Raw genomic sequence first — 20,670 nt, forward strand, 5'->3', positions numbered from 1 at the left:
CGCCGAGGGGCATGCCGCTGCCGCCGGGTCCCCGCCGCGCTCCCAGGGTGCCCCGCGGCGCGCCGTGCCGCCCCCATCGCCCATTGGCCCAGAGGCGCCGCCGTGCGGCCCTTCAGCCCGTGTCGGGCTGGGCCGCTGCTCGGAGCGTGACTGGCTGGAGGCAGCGTGCGGCGGCCGTGATTGGCCAGGGCGGCGGGGGCGGGCCGAGGCGCGGCGGGACACGGCGGGGCGCGGTGTGGGGGTTCGGCGGGGCCATGGTCGCGGCTCCCGTGCGGGTTTGGGCGCGAGGCCTGCGGGACCTGACCGGCGATGGGGGGGTGCGCAAGGCGGAGCTGCGCCCCGGCAGCGGGCCGGCCGTGCCCCCGGCTGCCTCTGCCGCAGGTATGGCCGGGGTTAGGGGTCTGTTGTGGCGGCCAGGGCCGGTGCTGCCGGGGCCCCAGCTGGGCAGCGCCCTGGCACGGGGCCTGGCCTGGTTCCCGCAGCTGCCCCGGCGCTGGCTGCCCGCTGCTGCCGGCCGCCGGGCGGGCACGCCATCGCTCCCCGGGGCTTCGGTGCACCGAGCTGTAACGTCCTCTGCCCTGTGGGGACGCACCTGTGGGCTCCGTTGGCCGTCCCCTGAGCAGCTGGCTTTGTAAAGGGCAGTCGTTACATTTAATTTGTGGTTAGCAGGACTAAGAAAACCTAAACTCTTTGGAAGCATAGACTGAAGTCTGGATCTCGTGCTCACTTCTGCCACTTACATCTTGGTGTGAGGTACTTGCTTTGGTCTGTGTGGCTGGGCCTGAAGTGTGCTGGGGGAGGTGGAGAGGACAGAACCTGCTGTAAGAGGTGAACTGAGCGTCTAATGTTGAGGCGCTTGTGGCTGGCAACTCTTGAGTGCTTTGGACTTCAGCCTGAGATCAGAACAAGAACTTGAAAGTGCTTATATTATACGGTAGTATGTCTTTCTGTTTCAGAGACTCTCTGCTTTCCTTATCAGTATTTTAGCACTTGGGATACTCTGTTTAACTTCTTGTGACTGACAGATTAAATGAAAGGGCATCTTGACCTTGAGAAAAAAAGGATTTCTAGGGCCCACCTGTGCTCACAGTACAGAAAACTTTGAAGCTGAAAGTGGTTCCTGAAGTGCAGCAGCCTGGTACTGTGTGGAGTCAGTTACGGTGTGTTTTCTAGCAGAGTGAGAACTGGAGTTAGCATACAGCCCTCGGGAGAGTGGCAGAGTTGGAGGGGTACATTTTTCCCTTTGTTTCTCTTTCCAGGGCTCCAGCTTTGGTTAGGAAAGGCTTTGTTACATATTTCTGCAGATATCTGGGGCTTTTTAATTTCTACAGCTGAAGTTTCCAATTCTTAAAAACACAAAATCGTATCCCTTTATTAGATAGGGATCAAGGCTGTGAAGCAGTTGCTTTATCTGGTGATGTTAAAATGCAGTCAGCACCACTTGGCTACTTGGTCCAGGTTTTAGATGTGAAATACAGGGGTGATTTGTGCTGCCTCTTCTGTTCTACAGCAGAAGGAAAAAAAAAAAAAGCAGGATAAAAGTGTGGCATTGCAAAACCAGCTCACAGTGTACTCCTGATGGTGCTGTTACTGGACATGAAATCCAACTCTTACTTTTCTTTTCTCCCCATTCCTTGCTTTGGGCTGCACAGTGAAGTACTCCGGGTATCTGGAACACTGTGATGTCCCCTTCTGCACAAACGGCTATGACAGGTCTCCTGGGCTGATGAAACTTGGAAAAGGTAGGTTTTGGCCAAAAAACTTGTCCCAGGGCTCAGGGTTGTAAAGACCATCTGCTTACTGTGTGTGGTCCCACAGCAGGCTGCCTTGATAATCCATGACAGGGGGCAGTGGACCATTGTAGTTTGAGATATGAGCTACCAAAGAATTTTTCCTCCAGGCCTTGGGAAAAATTGTTGTTTGGTGTCTGAGGGGATTTCCATGTTTGCTAGTCTTACGACCTTCCATATTTTGTTGTGACAGACATTACGCTGCGGGGCCTGGAAATTGGCCTGCTGACAATGAAGAAGGGAGAGGTGGCAAGATTTGTCTTCACACCAGATTATGCTTACGGGTGCCAGGGCTGTCCTCCTCTCATTCCTCCAAACGCCACGGTCATGTTCGAAGTGGAGGTGCTGGACTTCCTAGATTCGGATGAATCTGACAGATTCTTTGAGTTGACTGCTGTGAGTTGCCTTAAGAAGGTTTGAGACCTAAATCTGGATGCTAAACCTTTGTTGTCTTTCCTTCCCGTTCCTGTGGCTCACACATTATGTATGTTTAGCCTAATGCAGTTATCCGGAGCCTGGGCTGCTAGCTCTGCTCTGATGCAAACACATGCCCTTTAATGCTGGCCCTGCATGCCTTGCGCTGTTTGCGCTCCCGTGTCGAGGGAGAAGGTGGGTGCTGCCTTTGTTTGCTCCTGGGTGCTGGAGCCACTGGACCGACTTCCATTTATTTTTAGCTGTACAAGAAACCTTACGGTTTCACTAGAGGGCACCAGCTTCCAGGGATTTCTCTGAAAGAACAGTAATGAGCTGTCTGTAAAAATCCTGTTCAGGCTGCAGCGTCCAAGTGCCCCTCCAGCCCCCACCCTTTGTCTCTGCTTCTTGGCTGCTTTCCCAAGTGCTCCTTCACTGTTCACTTTCCTCCTTGGTGAGTTACGCTGTTATTGTTAATCCCCCCTTTTCATGTAAAGGGCTTTGGGCTGTGGTTGTGGGTCAGTGAGTGGGGCACAGGCAGCAGCAGTGGTGGGGGAGGCCCTCCTTATTCCCTCCTGCTGCTGCACAGGCTGTTCTTTCCACACGTAGCCCTGTGAGCAAACCACACTTGTTGCAAGAGAGCTTACTCCCCTTCTTGCCGCTGGCCTGCCCCTTCTGGGTAACTGACTTCACTCTGTGAGCTGGTTCAAACTTGCAAACCCAAGAGAAAACCCGTTCCTTGATTTTTATCTTTTTTTATTATTGTCAGGTTTTTTGTTTTGCTGGTTGGTGTCTCATGGGTATCAGGCTGGTCCCAGAGCTGCCCTGATGCAGCCACCCTGGGTAATGCCAAAAGCTGTTAGAGCAACGGAGCTTTCAAGCAGCTTCACCTTTTGTGTCAGCAGTAGCGTTTGTGTTAACTCTGCTCTGTGCTAAGCAGGTGAGAGAGCTGGGCAGGATTTAACAACACATTCCTGTTTTTTTCAGCTCCCCTGAAGTCCTTGTGGTCCCAGTGAGCTTTCTGACCTAGTTGGTAGCACTCTTCACCAGGAGTTACCAGCACAAGAACAGTGGCATGTTTCAGCCTGGCCAAGGGAAATGCCACGTGGTGGTGGCCTGGGTGGACACTGCAGGGGCCTTGGCAATGGCCTGGCTTCTTCCCTGTGAATAGAAGGGGACTGTGCAGGACTGTCCTGTCTGAGCTCTCTGCTTGTTTTCTTTTGTTTGAGCTGAAATTCAGGTGTTTCTTTATACAGGAGCAGCAGGATACGTTTCCGCTACAAAAGGTGTTGAAAGTGGCAGACACGGAGAGAGAGTTTGGCAACTACCTCTACCGTAAGCAGCACTTTGAGAGTGCCAAAGACAGATACAAAAGGGTATGACACCAGAAAAAAATGTGGTTTTCATTGTGAAAAACTGTGAAAGTAGTGGTTATTAAGGGCTAGCTCACCATAATAAGCACAATTTAGAGATCAAATAACTTCATCACATTGTCCAGGCATAGTTTGTTATTTATGAACAGATCTTGGACACCTGCTTTCGTGTGAGCAGCAGCGGTACATGAAGGAGAAGGGTTGGCAGAAATAGGCAGAACCCTGTTCCTTCAGGCTTGCTCCCTGTGGGCTCTATCTGAGATGGAAGGGTACATCTCAGCAGCTGTGTAAGCCCTGAGCAGTTTGCGTGGCTGACTGCTGAGCTGGAGCCTTTCAGGTCAGCTTTTGCTGGGAGACATTATAATGCAGCATAGCCTTGTATTGCAGTAGTGTGCTGATTAATGCTTTGAGAAAGAATCTGTAATCCCTTTGGTCTGGAAACAGGTATCCCTGGCACACTGGCACTCTTACTTTATTTTTAGCCTTCCAGTTGGGAATCTCAGAATAGCTGAGGTTGGTAGGAACCTCTGAAGGTTGTCCAGTCCAGCCCCCTGCTGAAGGAAGGTCAGCCACAGAGGGACGTTGCCCAGGACTGTGTCCATTCAGGTTCTGAATATCTCCAAGGATAGAGACTCCACAGTCTCTCCAGGCAGGGAAATACTCAGTTTTTCCCAAATTGGAATGCATCTGCCTGTGTTTTGGGGTTAGTGTGGTTTTGTGAGATTTTTTTCCTCTCCCCATTCAGAGTTGCTTTTTCTTAATATTTTTGTAACAAAAGTAATTTAAATTGCCTTTCTCCCTGTAAGATTTCTCTTCCTTAAAATCTGAGTCCTGAGTGTAGGGTTTTTTTTCCCAGTTGCTTTCAAGTTTCCTGATACGTTCCTAAACCTGTATGTAGTCTTGTGGTTGAGCTGGCTAGTCATGCTGGTAATGCATGTATATTTATATAATTAATATAATGCATGCAGTATATTTAGAATTTTGATTATTATTTTTAACTGACCTAGGTGAACAAAAGCATGGGTGTAGCTGTCTGATGAGACTGATTTCTCACTTGCTATAACAGATTTGTTTCGCACTAGTTCTTTTTCCCTGTCTGCTCAGGCATTCTCCATCCTTGGTCGCAGCCCTTCCAGTGAGGCAGAGCAGTGTCAGATCGATGCTTCCAGGTTGCTGGTGCTCCTGAATCTCTCACTTACTTACCTGAAACTAGAGCGTCCTGCCCAAGCTTTGGCATATGGGGAAAAGGCCTTGGAAATTGATCAAAGAAACGCCAAAGCGCTGTTCAGGTGTGGCCAGGTGGGCAAAAATTAATTCCTTTGGTAGTCACATCAAGGAATACCCCAGCCTGACTGACTGTGGAGGGAACCTTCATTGAACTGAGGAGAACCACTGAAGTCTGGGCCAGGTCTCCTGAACTGCTGTGGCAGTCAAGGGAGTTCATCTGCATCTGACCTTTTGGAAAATCTGGCTCTCTCTAAATCTGTCACACAGATTTTTTTCATGGGGGATTCCTGAGCTACCTGGATCTGTCTCAGAAATGTTTGTAGCTGCACATGTTTGAGTCCTGAAGAATGACAGTGAGTCTATATTTATGTTGCAACACATCTGTCTTCTTTCATCGGCAGGCTTGTCTCTGCATGACAGAATACGAAAAAGCCCGGGATTTCCTGGTCAGAGCTCAGCGTATACAGCCATTTAACCATGATATTAACAATGAGCTGAAGAAGTTGGCAAGGTGAGAGAACTCCTTTCTATCCGTGTGGAAGAGAGAGTGCTTAGACAGGCTGGAACACCCACTCAAAAAATATTTAAAATGTGCTGGGTTTTTTTAAAAAAAAAAAACAAAAAACAAACAAAATACAAAACTATTGGGTTAGTAAGTGACTTGGGAGAATGAAGGTTTCTCTTAGTGTGGAGACAGCTGACTCAAAGACTTTGCAGACGCAGCGGTTACAGGTGATAGGTGAGAAGCTGAGAGCACCCCCTGTACAGTTTCTCTGGGGGGATGTGTGTGTTATGCTCCTTGTGAGTAGGTAGGTCAGGACAGGGAGATAGGGGCTGCTGAAATACCTCAAAACCAATGAAATGCAGTAGGCTAGCACTCAATCTGATGATGTTCTGGTTTAATAAGTATGGTTTTCGTTCCTTTTAAGATGCACGGGTTAATTGCAGCAGCTCTTCTGCACTGCAAGTGCTTCAGTGTACAATGCTACAAATACTAATGTTCATTAAAAGGGAATTTCTTGCTGTCTTGGAGGTAGCAAGTGAGCAATCCTGAAGGCAAACTTTCCCTTTGCCTTTAGGCTGTGTACAGCACAATCCTGCCAGCTTTAGTCATGCCCTAGCCACACCAAAACATGACTAACGCTGTCTCTGCCCTCATTCTGGTCTTCCCTTTGAAACTGGCAAAAGCACCAGCTGGTTCCCAAAAGTGTGTGCTGTACTTCTGGCACTGTTCACAGACACAGAAGGCGATGCAGAGATCACAAAGCAGCCCTTGAATATGAACCTCTTCTTTTGTGTGTTGCTGCTAGGCATTTGCAAAAAGGTTTGTAGGCAGCAGTAACACCTCATTAGAGTAGTTGGTGCGGCTGGAAAAGCCAGTTTCGTGGCCTGAGTGCCCTTCACCAGGTAGCGTTTGGGTAGAGGGCTGTCCTTTCCCATCGGTGCCCTATGTATCCACGTCATCTTTAAGTCTGTGGTAACACCAAGTCTTCAAACTTGCTGTTTTTTCTGAAGTACAAAGAACCTGAAGGCAATATTAGCTGCTGATCTGGAAAGCTGAAATAAACCACTTCTATTCATCTTGATCTGCCTCTGGGTACATAGCTACCAAATTGCCAGGTGAGCGCAAGCAGTTATAAAATAGATCTGGGTGGCTGGTTAGCTACTCTTGGAGGCTTGGTATGTGGGTAGTATCAAAGCCCAGTAGTAGAGTGCTAGAAGTCCTGATTCTAGAAGCCTCATGTGTTCCCTTAGACTTGTTTGAGATATGTTGGCAGGTGAAAGAGAAATCTTCCTAATAACGTTGAGGTTGTGCTGCCAGGAAGCAACAAGGCATCCTGCCTTCGGGGAAGCAGTGGGCAGGCTTGTTGGCTCTGACTCTGGAGACAGCAGTGTGTACAGCTAACGTGTGTCAGTAAGCTGACTATGCATTAAACCACTGTTGTCTTGGGGTTTTCTGCTTCAGTGCCAGTGAAAATCGGTGTATTTTTTGTTCTTACTGTGACAAAGAGTGGAATTAGAATAAAATAGATGAAGACAATATTATCAGGTGTTGTTAATTTTGCCATACCTCAGTCTAGATACTGTAATGTTGCCAAACTTCCTTGCCTGAGAAAACTCATAATGTGATCTGGCAAATGCTTCAGAAACAGAATATGAATCAAAATCTTGTTCTCAGAGGCTTTTCACTTCCTTACTGAGCACATTTATACTTTGCAAAAAGAAACGTGTGTTAATCAACAGCTACCTTTTGCTGTCTAAAACAAAACTTCAAAAAGCATCTGTTTAACAGCTGAACCAGGTTCTTGGCAGAATTCACTTCACTGGAGAAAAAAACGGGCAGAATCCAGGGTGAGGATTTTGTGGAACGAACGTCTGGTACCAGCTGTAGTGGTCTTTGTGCAAATTCTGCTGCTGGATTTGGCAGTTCTGTTGGAAGGCTTGATTTTGCATCAAATCCAGAGCAAAATGGGGTTGTTCTGATGTCTGGTATGGATCTGCGCCTCCAAGTGAGTGGCTCTTGGATTTCTTCCTGTGGGAGGCACGACAGCATGCCATCCACAATCTGGGTGGGCATCCCTGATCTACTCGGTGTAGACAGTTGCAGCAACATCTGTCTGAGACTTAACAGGAGAGACTTGCTGTGCTGGGATTTCATTGAACTTAACGCTTTGAGGTTCTGGACACAGGGGTGCTGATGGTAGGGGCTGAGAGGGCATTAGCCGTCATCACACTTGTGCTATTTCTGGTGTGTTGCCTAAAAGCCTTGGGTTTGACCTTATATGGTAGCAGATGCAGGAAAGCTGGCCGTGTGGGCAGCCATTGATCCCTGGGCTGGTGCCCAAACTGAGTCACCCTCCGGCTCAGGGATTCCTCACCAGTGAGACCTCTATGCCGGTGAGGTGAGAACACAGGTGCGGAGGATGCTGTGTTTGCAGAAGCAGCCATTAAAATGGGAAGCTTTTGCCATGCAAAAGGCAGGGAATGTGATGCCGGCAGGGAAGTGAGAATGGAGGAGGAAACATCTGCCCTGTCATCCACTTAGTCCAGACACAAATCCTGGCTGCCTTCCACCCATCCTCTGCCCAGATTCTGTGTCAATGGAAGATATCCTGGAGTAGGTCACTTGGATGATGTCTCCTGATGGGTGCTGAAGGAGAAGCGGCACAAACGAGGAGACATGAAACTAGGCCACAGGATACAGGTGGGGTTCCTCTGCGTTGTCACACGCTTGCGAAACTGGTGTAGAAAGTATCTGGCTACCAAAAATCAAATGATCTACTTAGCTAATAGTAACCAGCAAAGCAGAGACCCAAGGTGTGGAGGTGAGGCACAGTGTTTCCAGCTCTCCTTTCCTGACATGGTAGAGAGAAGGGCTTGGAGGAGCTGCGTCTTTGCTACCAGAACACTCTTACATTAGGTTAATTTGTTTGTATAGAAAAAATAATACATGTTTTCTGGTCGTGGCATGGATGGTTGGGTGGGCAGTCTGCAGCCTGTGATGCCATGCTGTGCTCTACTTTGCAGCTGCTACAAGAACTACATGGACAAGGAGAAACAAATGTGCCGCCGAATGTTCACTCCTCTCAGTTCTTCTGACTGACTGGAAATAAAGGTAATTAAGTTGTGAAATAGGCTGAGGTTTCACAAAACCTCTGTCTTGTCTGAACTGTTTTCAGGTGGGGAGCCTGCTTCTCTTGTGCATGAGAGGATTTTGGAGGCAAAATGTAAGGGTAATGGGAGTGTGAAGGAGAAGGGGCAGGATGGTGGGGTGAAATGCGGCTACGTGATCAGCTTGGGGAATCCTTCCTGCGAGGCAAGCTGGTGTGGGACACGAACCTGAAACTGGCAGTGCTTGAGTAAGTTTGGTTTTGTTGTTTCCTGTGCTGCTCATCCCAGCTATTCCTTGTCAGAACGAGGGGGAGAAATAGCTGTGTAGTCTTGCTCCTCTGCCAATTAAAAGAAACAAACAAAAAACATTGTTCCTGTCAAACTTTAAGAATTGGATTTCCTTCTCCTCCTCCCCTCCAGTGCTCCTGTCTGGAGCTGTTGGAATGCCTCGCTTCAGAAAAATCTAAATATTTTATTTCTGGGTTTTTTTTTTAATATTAAAAAATCTGTTTGTATAGAAAATTTCAAATAGATGTTTTGGACTCTTTAAAGCCTTAAATCTTCTAGCAAAATTGATGGGTTTATAAATGCACAAAGGCTCTTTGATCATTTCTTTTTTTGTCAAAACCTTTGGGGCGGGGGGGGGGGGGGGGTGGCGCGGGGGAGGGAGTGTAAGGGGGAGTGGAAATCTTCACTGGTCTCTTGCCTCAGGGTAAACCCTGGGGAAAGAGTTGCGGAAATGACAGCAGCCTTCTGTCAGAAAGCATCACCAGCTCGGGGCCGTCAGTGTGCTGCCATTCTCTCTCATGCAATACCTCTTCTGCTTGTAGAAAATGCATATTGGCAGCCTTTCCATCAGCAGTGTGAGTGCAGGGTGCAGGTCTGGTATTTTAAGATCTTTTGTCTGAGCGTGTTAGGAAGCTAAGGTAGTATTTGAAGAAGAGGGTTGACTGAACCGGCAGCTTCCTAAAGCAACGCAACCCTCGTCTGGCTGGCCATGCCTCCCGGCTGTAGTCTGCACCCCTCTCTGAGGTCTGAGCTGGGCGTGTTTTTAAACTGCCTCAGAGTTAAATTCTTCTGCCCTGGGTTCAGGATGGGACTGATCACATCTGTTAGCAGGTACCTACCCCCAGGCCAGTAGCTGCGGAAGGGGATTAAGGCAGACAATTGTGTGCAGGAAATCTGTGACCCAGGACTTGGCAAGGAGGCTGTGATTCTCCACTTGTTGCATTTCAGAGACTTGCAGTTTGAAAGCCTGTAGGACTTGGGTCTCGTGTCTCATGGTAGCACGTAGCGGTGCCTGACCTGGGCAGCTTCTTGTGTCGGTCTGTGCAGCCCTGCTTTGTGGTGGGAACTCTGAATGCGGTGGGTCACCAAACCACTGCTCCCCTGGTAGGGTTCTGCAGCCTCTTGTTTCCCAAAAAGCAACTTGCAAAGATGCCGATTTCCATGCAGTTGGTGTAATGGCACATAGCGATGTCAGTAAAACAGTGTCTTCAGTTAGTGGAGGCTGAAAAGTGCCAAGGGGAAGGGAAGAAGAAATCTCTGCTGGAGGCAAGCTTAAAGATTGAGCTGAACTGTCAGCCAGAGCTTCTCCACCGATTCCTACCGATACATATGTACAGTGCTTTCCTGGAGTTCTCCTGCCTTACACAGCTGATTAACAGCTGTCACTCAAAAAGATTTCTAACCTTCTTTGAAGTTGATTTTAGTTACAGTATTAAAAATAAACTAAGTCTTCCAGACAAACATAAATCACTGAGACCTACACAAGAATCTACTGTTAATTCATGGCATGAAAAACCCCTTGCTGGAGGAGGCTCTTGCAGGGCAGGGCCTTGTGCTAGCTGGAGGTTGGTTTGCTGCTGCATTGTGCTTAAACTTCATTACATATTCAGAGAGGAGCAAAGCAGTTCCAGCTGTCAGAGGCACTGCTACTTCGTCAGACTTGAGGCAGAACATTCTTTGGTGTTTTCTGACAGCTTTGCACAAGTTCAGTTGAGGGCACAAACTGTGCTCGGTCAGTCTGGCAGGCCCGCTTCATCCTTTCTGTCTCAGGCACCGAGTGAGTAGGTGGCCTGTGAGTGCTGCCTGTAGCTCATGTTTAATGATCCAGTGGAACCACAACAGTTATGGAAGACTTTCCTATATACTAGCTGGCAGGTGCTTGTTAGGCACTGACCTGACCTGTTGTCCAGTTTATGAGCTAAATGACTTGGAGCTGTAGTTGTGGCATTTTCTCCTTCCTGAAACACTGCTGCATCCATCCCCCTGCTTCAGAGCTTTCCAGGTGGGTTTGCTGTACCTTTTGGCGAGTTCTGCAGCAGCTGCTTTGTTACAGGGTGAAATGCTTCATTTCTCTGTACTTGCATAGGCCAGGGCTATGTTCTGTGTTTTGTGTAATGACACTCAAACACAGACACACTTGAGTATCTCCATTCTGCTTGCTATTTCTGAATCCCTCTCACTGTCAAGTCCAGTCCCTCTAGTTGCCACAAAGGTTGTCTTGCTTGGAACACACTTTCTTCCTTTTTTAATGGAGTTTCAGGTCAGAATAAATCTTCTCTTTGGTGAAATGCAAGGCCACTTGTGATGCTTCCCGGAGGAATTCAGAAATACTCAAGAGGGAGAAACAGAAGCACAAAAACTTTCTTAAATCCATCCTGCTGCAGTTCTTTGCAAATGCAGTGGCTTGGGTCTCATGCTTGCCCCTATTTGAATTTGGGTTATTTGCCTGCTGTGTGGTGTGGATGTGTTGAGCCAGGTTACCTGGGATGTACGTAGCTGAAAGTAGTCCTCGGTGTCCCCTAAATTTCAGGATGGATGGGCTGAGGACCACTGGCTTATTGGAGCTTTTTGCTCTTTCTTGTTTGAAAGACCCAGCAGATAAAAAAAAAAATAAATATGGAATTTCTTATCGTTATATTGCTGTGGTCCTTCATGAAAAAGATCTTAATCATGAAGAGCGGGGACAAGTTCCCTAGAAATGTCTGGATTCTAGTAGAGGGTCCTTGGTGATAGTTTCATCCCAGAAAGATGTCTCTGAGGGGTTTTTTAATTTATTTTTTTTTTTATTATAGATGGGCCAAAGTTGAAAGCTTGGCTCTAATGTGTATCTCAGTTCAATACACAGGAGAAGTGGTCTTATAGTTGAGAGCACACAGAGAAGTGTTCCAGTGAAAACAAACAATGCTGAAATTATGGCAGGAAACTATGACTCTGAGGTCAAACTTGAGATTGCTACAAATAGCGGGGTCTAGCAATTCTGAAGCCATTAATTGGTGAGAATTGGCTGCAGAGCTGGGGCTGTGTCACCAGGTAGAAGTGATTATAACTGGGCTTAAAATCAACAGCAGTTGCCAGTTAAACTGACCTAATAAGCTGAAAGAGACTTGCAAATAAACTGAGAAGTATGTGCACAAAACAGTCAAAACTCCTGCCTTGGGAAGGCTCCAGATTTTGTGTAAACAGCAACTTGCTCCTTCCCCTCCTGCTCTCCCTTATTACTGAGGAGATCTAAAATGTGCCTCCTGCTGATACTATCCCTACCCACTGCGTAAAGCTGAACAACAGAGAACTGGCAATTTCACTTCTCCTTTAGAATATGCAAATTATTGTACCTCTGAGATGTCCTGTACTGCAAAGGAAATTGTTAAATGTCTGCTTTATGCTGAGCACTGCTGGAGCGAGTGGGAAGGCTTGAAGGATGAGTTAATTAAGAATTCTCCTTGCTAAGCAAAGGAAGGAGAAAAGCTTTAATAAGGTGGTTGGGTGGGTTGTTTTTTTTTGTTTTCCCTCCAGCTCTCTCCTCTTCGAGCACCTTTATTTTTTTCAGAGTTCTGCAGTTCCTGCCTGCAGTAGTACCTGCAATACCTCTCTAGAAGATTTGTGGGCTCTTGTCTCTTCTAGAAACTGTCAGTGGAGAAATGACTGCACCACCTGTGCTTAGGGGTGCTGTGCCACGCGTGCTTCCTGGTCAGGTGTACTGGACATGGGTCCCTGGTTTGAACGCACTGGGAGTGGCTTTGCTCAGACTGGGAGGTCTGGCCAGGAATTAGAAGTGCAAAGATGGTGTGAAATGAAAAGGAGGGAGACCCATGCGGTATCGCAGTGCCCCTCCGTGCCCGTCCTCTGAGGCGCTGGTGAAGTGATGGTTCTCCAGCCTCATCAGAGGACTGCCCTGTGGCCCAGCCCAGGGCCATCCTCTCTGAGATGCCCTAAGTGCCTAAAGCCTGGGGTTCCCCTTTATGTCCTCAAGCATGAAGCTCCCTGGCGAGGTAGGAGTGGGTTCCTGGCTGTGTTTCTCCTCAAGCTCCTGTCTGCTTGCCTGAGGCCACTCAGCACACTTGCCCTGGAAAGGACAGGATGAGCCCCTAGTGAATAGCCCTGTGTGGGCTTTTATTTCTCAGAGCTTTTGCCAGCAGCTGGAAGACAAAATACGCTGCTGTTAGAAATCAGTAGAGAGTGAAAAAGATGCTGGGCTCTTTTCATTCCCATGATAGTACTTGATTTATCATGCAGGTAGAGTTTAAAGAGAATGGTCTATGTGCAAAATCTGAATTTCTTTATGAAGAACGTTTTAGTTTTGCAGAGCATTCAGAGTTACTGGCTTTCACTTCTAGCAGCAAGGAGACACACCGTTATTTTAAGGTTTTCTCTGAAGTATCACTTGTTAAGGCTTCTTTCTCCATCCCTTGTGTGTCCGTTGTGATAAGCTATATGAAGTGTAAGTAAAAATGTTTTGTTACCTTGATGGGTAAAAAGGCAAATTGCATAAACCTGCACCCAAGTAGGTAGTGACCAAACTGATTTGTGGATGGGAGCCTGTTGCAAGTGACTGTCACCAAGGTGCCTGTCACTGATACGCCTGGGATAAGGCTGTAGCTTAGTTGTGCTGGTAGCTGAGGCACACAAGTCCCCAGTGCTGCTCCTGGTCCTTGTGGCATTACAGACAGTGGTAAGAAGCTCTCCCTGGCCTCTTGCCAACCCAGGCAGAACTGGCATGCCTGGCCACCAGTCCTGCTGATCTGGGGTGCTCCAGGCTTTCTCTCTGAGCTAGCAGAAAAAATGTGCTTATCCTATCTATTTCTCTTAGTCTTAAATCTTGGGATTTTAAAAGATCGTGCTTTACCTGCACAGCATACAAAGGGCCCTTTTCCATATTTGCTGTTGTATGCTTGCTCTTCTAGTTGGGTTCCTCAAAGGAATGTTGGCTATTCAGAGCTGTAACCATACCTATATGAAGAATCATGTATCCTCTTGGGCTTGGAGGATATTGCCACCTCTAAAGAGCAAAGGATGCTTTTCACTGCTTGCTTACTTCAGTGACGTCTGGTCCTGAGCCAACATGCTTAATGCTGTAAATCGCTGTGTGTGGGTGTGGGCCAGGTGTACCCATGTGTCCTACTGACACTGGGGTCAGTGTCACTGAATGTGGGTGTCCCCATGTCTCACTGCTTCAGCATGGCACTGCGCTGAAGGCTCTGCTGCTGGGATGAGGCGTCGGAGCCTGTAGCAGCATGCACAGCAGAGGAGAGCTGGAGCACAGCAGAAGGTAACTTCAACATACAGTTGGGAAGAAAAAAAGAAACAAGATGATGGTGGTGCGAACATGCCCTGGTGGCTGATTTTTTTTTTTTTTTTTTTTTTTTGGAGGGGGGGGATGGGCATGGGGAAGTGGGCTTCCATGTTGTTTTTTTGTTGTTGTTATTCCACAGTCTCCATTTTTTTCAAATGAAACTGCAAACTTTTAATGACCTGATACCCTAGGCTTCAGGTGAGATGCTGTCCTGATTACGAGAGGGTACTGATCAAGGTTTTGAGACCTGCCAGCTTTTTGCTCCAGCAGGGTGAGAGGTGAAACACTGACAAACTTCGGAAGAGTTTAAAATGCTCTTAACTAGGCATTGTAGTAGCTGTGATGATACAGGCAGCTGAGTTTAAATAAGTGCTAATGGCCTTAAAAATGTTCGTTGTGGTTTTGGGAAATACTCTTGTGCTTGTGAGCTGCCGAGCATTATTGACCAAGTGCAGCTCCCTAATGCAGTGTCCTTTGCGTCAGCAGCGACACAGAGCAGCTGACAGGGGGTAGGGGGCTGCATCACTGCTTGAACAGCGCCAGGGCATTGATTGCTGTATCTACAGCGTGGCAACAGCACTTTGCAAAAAGACAACATGTATGGTTGTCAGGAGCAAGAGGCACTAATGAGGTCTTCAGATTTGGGGAATGTTGCTTTCAGAAAGGCTTTTTGCTTAAGATGCAGGGAGTGTTTTGGCACTGCTGTGAGTTGGTTTGCAGAACTGCAGTTATTTCCAGTAAGGGTAGACATGACCTTCATGTGTGTCTCCCACTACCCACCCTGCTTTCAGGGACCTGTTGATTTGCCAGAATGCTGAGCATTATGGACATGAAAGTTATCTGAGCTCTTGAAGGACTGGGAGCTGCGCTAAGCATCGGTTTCAGCCCAGACTTGCTGGATGAAGTCCTTTGAGTCAGAAGTGTGTGTTGAAGAGTTCATCCCTTCTTTCGCCTTCCCATAATTGTCCCTCTTGTGAGACCTCTTGCTTTCTGGACAAGTTGTTTTGTTGCTTTGTCTGGATACTGTTTTAAGGCACTTTTTTTAGAAATGCTTGGGAAAGAGCTCTGCTTTCTGTTTTTCCTTTTTGTTTTAGGTATCCTTGCCCTATCATAGATCTGAGCAGACTTGACAGATCCTTCTTCCATCACCTCAGGTTCAGGACGGTAGTGCATGTCATCAGCATTCAGGGTCTTTGGTGTTGAGACTTGTTAAAGATCTCTGGAGAATTCATCCTGCCACTGAGCTGTCTAGCATACAGGCAGTGCTTGAAACTCGCTGTGGATCCTTTGCAGAGCTGAGGATCATGACAAATTGACTTGCAAAAAAAAACCCCCGCATAAGTACAGATCTTCAGATGGCAATGGAAGTTGCTATAGTGTGGTTATATAAATGAGGAGTAGCACATCTGCTTATTGCACCTTCATCTGGGAATCTGGACGTCTGGTGCAGCTGTGATGGGGTAGTTGGAGCCTGCTCAGTCCTTTAGATATGGGGAGTCTGGTGACTGTCTGTGTGCTTATGTGCTGCCGTGGCCTGAAGATGGGCTTCACAGCCATCCTGGCCATAAAAGTGAGTCCACTTGAAGCACAAATTGCTGAACATCCCCAGACAAAGTGTTGGAGAGAGAACGAGGGTATGGCTGACTGCAGAGTCACCTCCGTAGGTAGCAGATAAGTGGTACCCTAATTAGGTAATTTTCTGAAGGCATGGTGCACGCTCAGAGAAAGGCTCTCTGGGATGGTGATGTGTTATGTTCCCTCTAATAATTGTCCAGATAAAACCATGATAGCCTGGCGTTGTAAATAGCTGATTCTTCTCCTTGTATGAGGGTGGATTGCCCAGTACATCTCGTTATCAGCTAGCTGATAGCACCCTAGCTGTCACTGGACTTTCTTAGTGCCTTTCAGGAGAGCTGCAGCCTGTCAGTAAGCTCTCAGGAGGTCCACATGGTGCGTTTCAGAAGGAGCTTGTTCACTACCCGGTAATGGTTTTTCTCCAGGCTGATATTCCAGAGTGGCTCTTCCTTTGGAACTTGACAGAGTTTGAGTGAAGAGCACTTCTTGGGCAATTGCCCTTCAAGGTTTTAGCTCCTTTGCTGATCTCTCCTCCAAATGTGTGCACGTAACATCTACTTTTCCAGCACGCTTATGAGGAACCATGGTGTAAAATGTGCTGTGTCCTTCTGACTACCAAATCAAAACTTCCCTTCCTTTCTTCTCCATGGTCAGTGAGAATCCTATTTAGCTTGGATCAGAAGTGTTGAAAAGAAGGCATTCTGCCTCCCGTAACAGACATGTGGAGGCTGCGTTTCACGGAACATCCTTTAAAGGCACTTCTCTGAGCTGTAAAAGCCAGGCCAGCCTTCCAGGCTGCCCTCCGTGAAGCTGGTGACTTGATGAACTCGGCTCTCTTGAGCACCGCTCCTCTTACTGAGGGTTATCTGAGTGCTGCACTGTTGGAGCTGCCACTTCAAAGCATGGGTGTAATGAGGGCAGAACTTGCAGGAGCTACGCTTCAAGTACACGCTTCTTACTTTCCAGTTTCCTTGTGCTTTGACGAAAATTTTATCTGTTGTGTTTGGTGCCTATATGGGACTTCCCTGAAGCCCTGCAAGGGATAGAGGCAGGAAAGGGGGAGCTAGGGAAAAGGCAGCAACTGTTTTTTATGCAAGAAAGAAGCTTAAACAAATTTTAAAGCCTTAGTTAAACATTAACTGTTAATTATGGCTTTAATGCAGAGTAAAGGTGACTGTGATTATAAATGACCTGTGACCTGGCATGTTGCTTACTGTAAATTGATGATCAACTGCCTTGTCTTTCTGAAGCATGAATTAAAAGAGCTGGTACCAACAGACTTCTGTCTGAACTTCAAAGCGAGCGTGTGCCTTGCTGGTTTTTGTGGCTGAGTAGCTGCCAACCTGCTGTTAAGTGAAGGAAGCAAATACTGGAGCAAGTTCTGGTTGGAGCGCGCTGTTCTACGTGCAGGAGCAGCAAACGCTTTGAATGCGATCCAACTCTCTGCGTCTTCAGGGCTGTGTGTTCCCCCCCCCTTCTCTTTTGATTGTGTAGCCATTAGGTGGAAATGAGAGATGAACTGATCAAACACGCCTTGAAATGGCTTTAGGGTTTCAGTTTGAATATTTTTTTAATTAGCTCCATGTAAAGACTTTATTACTTCAAATAGCAGCCATGAAACTAGAAGACTCACAGTTTGATCCTTTGTTTTTATGGTGCACAAGAAGTCTCCGTAGCTGTAGGTTTCATGCCCAGCTAGACACCCCAAACCACAACTAACAGCCAGTGGAGACATCTTGTGATTATCTTTTAAGTATGCCTATCAGCGACACGTAAAAGGAAGTGCTGTGTGAGGATAATATTAGACTGACAAGTAGCAGAGTGGAAGTCGGTTGCATTTTAGCAGGAGCAAAGATGCTTTTCTCTAGTAACATGTAGAACACTGTAGCACATCAAGGATAATGATTTTTTTTCCACTGTTGAAACCTTTCTTTCCTTGTCTTAGTTGCTAGAAATTTATGCTGTGAACTGGGGAAATGATTTTTAACATTTCTATCTCTGATTAATTTTCAAAGAGAAGAGATCATCTGAAGTGTCCTCCAGTAGTTTTCCTTCTTTAGAAACTTCATCTCCCCTTTCCCCTGGTCAGGGGAGACACTGGAAAGCGCTGCCCGAATGAAGCTGACTGTGAATATCTTGTGTTACAATGAACCTTGTTAACCCCCGCTTTTGGAAGGTTTGGCAATAAAAGGTGGCCTGTTGAATGAGGCTGTAACACGGGATTTCATGAGTCTGGATGACCAGGACAGTGACTGCACTGACTTGTTACCATGACTCCTAGTTTGTACTAGCCTAGAAGTCTTCAGTTGTGTGTTTCTGGCAATCTTGAAAGTTGCTTGACTGTTTTGTGCTTTTATTATCCCAAACTTTAAAGTGGGGGCAGCCCCTGAGAGAGGCACATTGTTCTGGTTCAGACTCATAGTTTTCTGGCCGGGTGGCATTTGAGTCACGGGTTTTGTGTGGCTCTGAGCATACAGACCAACTAAAACCTGGCTTCTTCAGGGTCATTGGAGGAAGATGAGTAATCTGGTCGACCTCACAGCTAACCCTGTTCTGAGCAGGAGGTTGGACTAGAAACCTACTGATGTTCCTTGCGGCCCTAATTATCCTGTGATCCTGTGGTGCCTTTCAAGGATATATAATGAATGAGGTGTGGATTTTGAGCATCATGTGATGCTTCATCATCTCATCCTTTAGTCTGTAAAGCATCTGCTTTCCTCACAATTACTGATTATATTTTTTTTTTTTTGCTTTCTGGTTAGCAGTCTGTAAGCCAATACCCTCTAAGGAGCAGGCTTCCCCCTTTTGCTGCTAGTAATTTGATTTACATTTGCAGAGATCGCCACTGCAGCTGAGCTAGCTGTAGTAGCTATCGCTGCGGAAAGAGTATCAGAGATTGGTTTGGGTTCCTGGTATTCTTGAGCTGAGAGAAGATAGGGCATCTTTTGAACGTACCTCCTTTGATCCTCAGAACTTCTGTAAGAGACAGATAATGGGTTATCTTGTGGAAAGGCTTCCAAGGATTTTTCTGGGGTTTGTTTTTTTTTTTTCCCTCTCCCTGCTATTCATCCTATGGGTGATGGAGGGATGAGGCTGACTTTTCAGCAGTGTTTCGGTACCATCTGCACTCTGACAAATCAGGGAAATACCCTCTGTATCAGTATTCCCCCATGAGTATCTCAGAGATGCCAGCTGCAGCAACTTCATGAGCAGCAGGGTGTTGGAATATGGTGATGGGCATATCAGAAAGCAGCGTGAATGTGTGTGCCGAGTGCGTTCTGTCCCACGTGCTTAATGGCTTTGGGGACAAGAGAGATCCCCACGTCACAGTTGCATGTACCACAGCTCCACTGCAGATCTTGCAGCATTAGACCAGCACTTGAAAACCAACTGACACAGCTCGGGAGGGCTGGGGAGGTGAAGGTGCTGGTTCTGTCTGTGGGTGGAGGGGCGGAGGGAAGGGTGGTTGGGAGAGGCACTGAAGGGGCAGGCCAGCTTTTGGCATCGAGGTCAGTGTGGCCATGTAGAGGTGGCGCAGGTGATCAAAGTCCTGATCAGTGACCCAGGGGGTTCCCCTTTGAAACACGGGGTCTGGGCGTGGGAGGAACAATACCACAACTCAGAAACAGTTCTGGTTTATTTCCAGAGAAAACCCACCCTGTGCCTAGGTACCAGTTTCCTTCTAGTGAAGCTCTCATGACCCTCAAGAGGGGGAGGGATGGGGTGCGGGCTGCAGATGAAAGAGGCTTTGCTGGTACGGAATCTGCCACCTTCTCGGTGTGTGCCAGGGCTGCAAGTCTGGTGAGGACCCAACTGCAAGTGAAGGGCGATGGGGCAGGGGGAACCGACAAAGAATAAGGTGCTGGGAGTACTTTGTGATGTATTGCCAGCGCCACAGCGGTGTGGCCAGGCCGCCGGTGGTCCTGCCCTGCAAACAGCCTGTGGGCAAGGGGGGGTGGTGGGAGTGGGTGAATACGGTGAGAAGCAATAGGAATGTCAGGTGAGGAGAACGGTGAGTCTTCTAGGAGATACAGGACTGTCTCCCAAAGGCCAAGGGTAAGTATCCAGGCACGAGGTTTCCCCGAACAGACTGGAAAAGCACAAGTGATGGGTAGCACGGATGACCCTGTACGGGATGGGAGGTGGCCTGAAGGGTGGTCTCAGGGTTTCTCTAAGGTGGACTTGCTAGTTTTGAGTTTGTCGCTTAATACTCGCTTTCCTCCAAGTCCTATGTGAGGAAATTGAATTAATTTTGTGGGGATTTCACTGCGTCTGTTCCACTTGTGCTAATCCACAAACATCTGGGTGTTTCTTTCAGGGCCACTGTAGGTGTGTGCTAGGAATGATTAACTGTTTAATGCTAAAATGGAATAATATGTACAGGTGATCCCTGTGGGACGCTGACAGTGGTATTTTGTTATCCTAGGACCTTGCCAGCACATGAACAGAGCAGTTCATGAGCAGAAAGGAGACCTACCTCTGGGCACACTGGAGATCTTGCCATCGCATCTGTGGTTTGGGAAAAGGGGCAAGAGTGCTCTCTTGTTTTGGGAGTGTGAAGTGGAGGTTCTGTGTCTATATGCAACCTGATTTTCCTGAAGTTGGTTTTGTTTACTGTATTCTGAGGCTGTTTCCAGACAAACCAAGTCCTGCTGTAGGAGAGAGGAAGGTGTTCCCTCTGCCCGGCATACTCTTTGAAGAAAACTTTCCTGACTTCCTACATCTTGCAGGTTCTGGGCTGCTTTTAGGGAATCTGTAAATGGGAGTAGGATGCCATGAAGTTTTGTATTGTTTATATGGGTTATTCTTTAAAAAATTGTTTGATATTTTTGTTCTGAGAAAAATAAACCAACCTGAGAACTAACTCTTGCAGGACTTGTGCCAACTTATTGTGCAGAAGTGATTAATGTCTCCCTTTCAGTGTAAGGAGCTGGAATTTGGAAATAGGGTCTGGTTTGTTGCTGTGTAGCTAGCTCCCTTCTTGGGTAACAGCATGTTGTGCTCTTTGTTTTGGCTGAATGTGCCTGTGAATGTTGATACTAAATTTCAAATTACTTGGGAATATCAACTTAATCCCTTACAAACATTGCTGACTCCCCTAGCT

At 47.3% G+C, this 20,670-nt stretch overlaps 1 protein-coding gene across 1 annotated transcript; it reads left to right on the forward strand.

Moving 5' to 3' along the window:
• The first annotated feature begins 254 nt into the window (after window positions 1-254).
• On the forward strand, window positions 255-20,366 carry FKBP6 (FKBP prolyl isomerase family member 6 (inactive)). Its single transcript, XM_040584738.1, has 8 exons — window positions 255-381; window positions 1,653-1,742; window positions 1,984-2,186; window positions 3,458-3,577; window positions 4,679-4,873; window positions 5,203-5,312; window positions 8,330-8,417; window positions 19,993-20,366. The coding sequence occupies exons 1-7, from the start codon at window positions 255-257 to the stop codon at window positions 8,403-8,405; spliced, it is 921 nt and encodes a 306-aa protein (XP_040440672.1). The 3' UTR covers window positions 8,406-8,417; window positions 19,993-20,366.
• Window positions 20,367-20,670: the final 304 nt, after the last annotated feature.

Source organism: Falco naumanni, chromosome 1 (genome assembly GCF_017639655.2).
Source record: "Falco naumanni isolate bFalNau1 chromosome 1, bFalNau1.pat, whole genome shotgun sequence".
Taxonomy (NCBI): Eukaryota; Metazoa; Chordata; class Aves; order Falconiformes; family Falconidae; genus Falco; species Falco naumanni.

Bases quoted from the DNA above. Each gene is read 5' to 3' on its own strand.
- FKBP6 (XM_040584738.1), top strand. From the start codon at position 255: ATGGTCGCGGCTCCCGTGCGGGTTTGGGCGCGAGGCCTGCGGGACCTG. The intron at 1,743-1,983 runs GTAGGTTTTGGC...TTGTTGTGACAG, and splicing joins GCTGATGAAACTTGGAAAAG to ACATTACGCTGCGGGGCCTG. The intron at 3,578-4,678 runs GTATGACACCAG...CTGTCTGCTCAG, and splicing joins CCAAAGACAGATACAAAAGG to GCATTCTCCATCCTTGGTCG.